The sequence below is a fragment of the Vicia villosa genome, linkage group LG1 (assembly GCF_029867415.1).
Source record: "Vicia villosa cultivar HV-30 ecotype Madison, WI linkage group LG1, Vvil1.0, whole genome shotgun sequence".
NCBI lineage: Eukaryota > Viridiplantae > Streptophyta > Magnoliopsida > Fabales > Fabaceae > Vicia > Vicia villosa.
The window spans coordinates 48,853,920-48,855,796 of NC_081180.1; the positions used below are offsets into that span (position 1 = coordinate 48,853,920).

At 34.3% G+C, this 1,877-nt stretch overlaps 1 protein-coding gene across 1 annotated transcript; it reads left to right on the plus strand.

The window, feature by feature from the left end:
- The first annotated feature begins 1,012 nt into the window (after nt 1-1,012).
- On the plus strand, nt 1,013-1,617 carry LOC131605707 (protein indeterminate-domain 16). Its single transcript, XM_058878035.1, has one exon. It carries the CDS (start codon nt 1,080-1,082, stop codon nt 1,518-1,520), a length of 441 nt encoding a protein of 146 aa, XP_058734018.1. The 5' UTR covers nt 1,013-1,079; the 3' UTR covers nt 1,521-1,617.
- The last annotated feature ends 260 nt before the right edge of the window (nt 1,618-1,877 follow it).

The window sequence follows — 1,877 nt, forward strand, 5'->3', positions numbered from 1 at the left end:
AATTGTTAATATTAATGATTAAAATAACATACCGACGTGTTATTCACGTCAGAACAGTCATTTTCTTCCCACGTGAATAACACGTCACAAATATATGTCGCTAGGGACCCCTTTTCTTGTAGTGATATAAAGAAATTATACTTTCAAGTATATAGTGCAAATAAAAAGTCTATAAACTTTTTTATAAGTTTATTTTAGAAGTTAACAACATATATTCTTAAAGATTAAAAAGTAAAAAAGAAAGTATTTTATCATAAATTTTTAAATTGAGGAATTAAACTATAATACTGTACTACAATATTTGGTTTATTTATTTATGAGATTTTGTCATTGCATCCAATGGGTTTCTCACGCATACAATTACAATGTGTTGTTTTCAAAAATACCACTATTTTTGGAGGTGTATTTTTAAAAATATATTTTTATTTAACAGTGAATTGTTTCGTAAATATATTTATAGAACTTTTATTTACGTTGTTTACGCTAAAATATATTTATATTTACGCTAAAATTTATTTTGTAAAAAAAAAAAAGAAAACTTCTCAAAATACACGCAAAAATGAAATTTTGGAGGTGTCTAGGATTATTATAGGATTATTATGGAATAGATTGAAATATCTTCTTATTTATATAGTTTGTGATTCCGCCACCCGCGCGCACGTGCGATTGTAATAATTATCACATACACACACTTTATCTCATCATCTCTGTAAAAGGAAAGAAAAAGTCAAAATCTATTAATATTGAGAGAAACCAAAAAGATACTACAAACTTTTCACTATCTCAACTTTTCAGTTCCTCATATCACATCTATAAATAACGTGATCCGTTATTTTCCCTCCTTTTCCACATTCTCATAACGGAATTTCACAACCTCTAAATTCCTCGCCCCCACTTTTTCAACTAAATTACCCTTTCACCCTCCTTTATTTTAACACTTCTTCATAAACCTAAGGGTGAAGTCGTAGTTTCGCAAGTGGAGGTGTTTATAAATGGGTTCCCGCTACGGAACTTGTTCTTCAATTTCATTACTCAATCCAAATAGTTTTCTTCTCCTAATTTTCCTCTCTTTTTCAAAAATGGAGGATCAACTGAACAGAGAACTCGATCTTCTACCTTCAACACTCACCGATTCATCTCTTCTCCGACTCCGATCATCCTCGTCGTCAAAATCCGAACGCGGCGGTCCGTCACTCGACCTACAGCTCTCAATCAGCGTCGGGCCACCGTCCATGCTGATGTGCGAAGGAGTGGAAGCACTGAAGTGGGAAGCAGCGGAGCAAATCCGCCTCGCCGCGATGGAAAAGGCGTACGCCGAGAGAGTGAGGGAACTGACACGGAGGGAGATGGAAATGGCGCAGTCAGAGTTCGCACGTGCCAGACAAATGTGGGAGCGTGCCAGAGAAGAAGTTGAGAAAGCAGAAAGGATCAAAGAAAGAGCAACTAGACAGGTCGATTCCGCTTGCATGGAGATCACGTGTCATTCTTGTAGGCAAAGATTCAGACCTGCTTCTGCTTGAATTCGGTTTTCATAACTTCGTTCACGTTCAACACATCTTTGTTTAAAAAACTATAACTCGATCAATATTTTAATTAATTAACATGTTTTCCTCTAAACCATGGTTTGTGTGAGATTAGTTAATTAATCAGGTGATTGAGTTAGTTAATTATTAATTTACAAGTACCGTGTTGTATATGTAAACGTTTTATTTGGTTCATTATGTGCTTTCCTACTTTAATCTTATGTTTGTAAGTCTCTATTTTATTTTATTTTCACTCTGGCTAATGTATTATGAATAGATCAAAACATTGAATTTAATGACTTGGATCATCTGGCCGCACATCCCAGATATACATACCATCTAATATCATATTAT

What these genes read in the sequence shown, in the direction of transcription:
- LOC131605707 (XM_058878035.1), top strand. Translation starts at nt 1,080, where the DNA reads ATGGAGGATCAACTGAACAGAGAACTCGATCTTCTACCTTCAACACTC.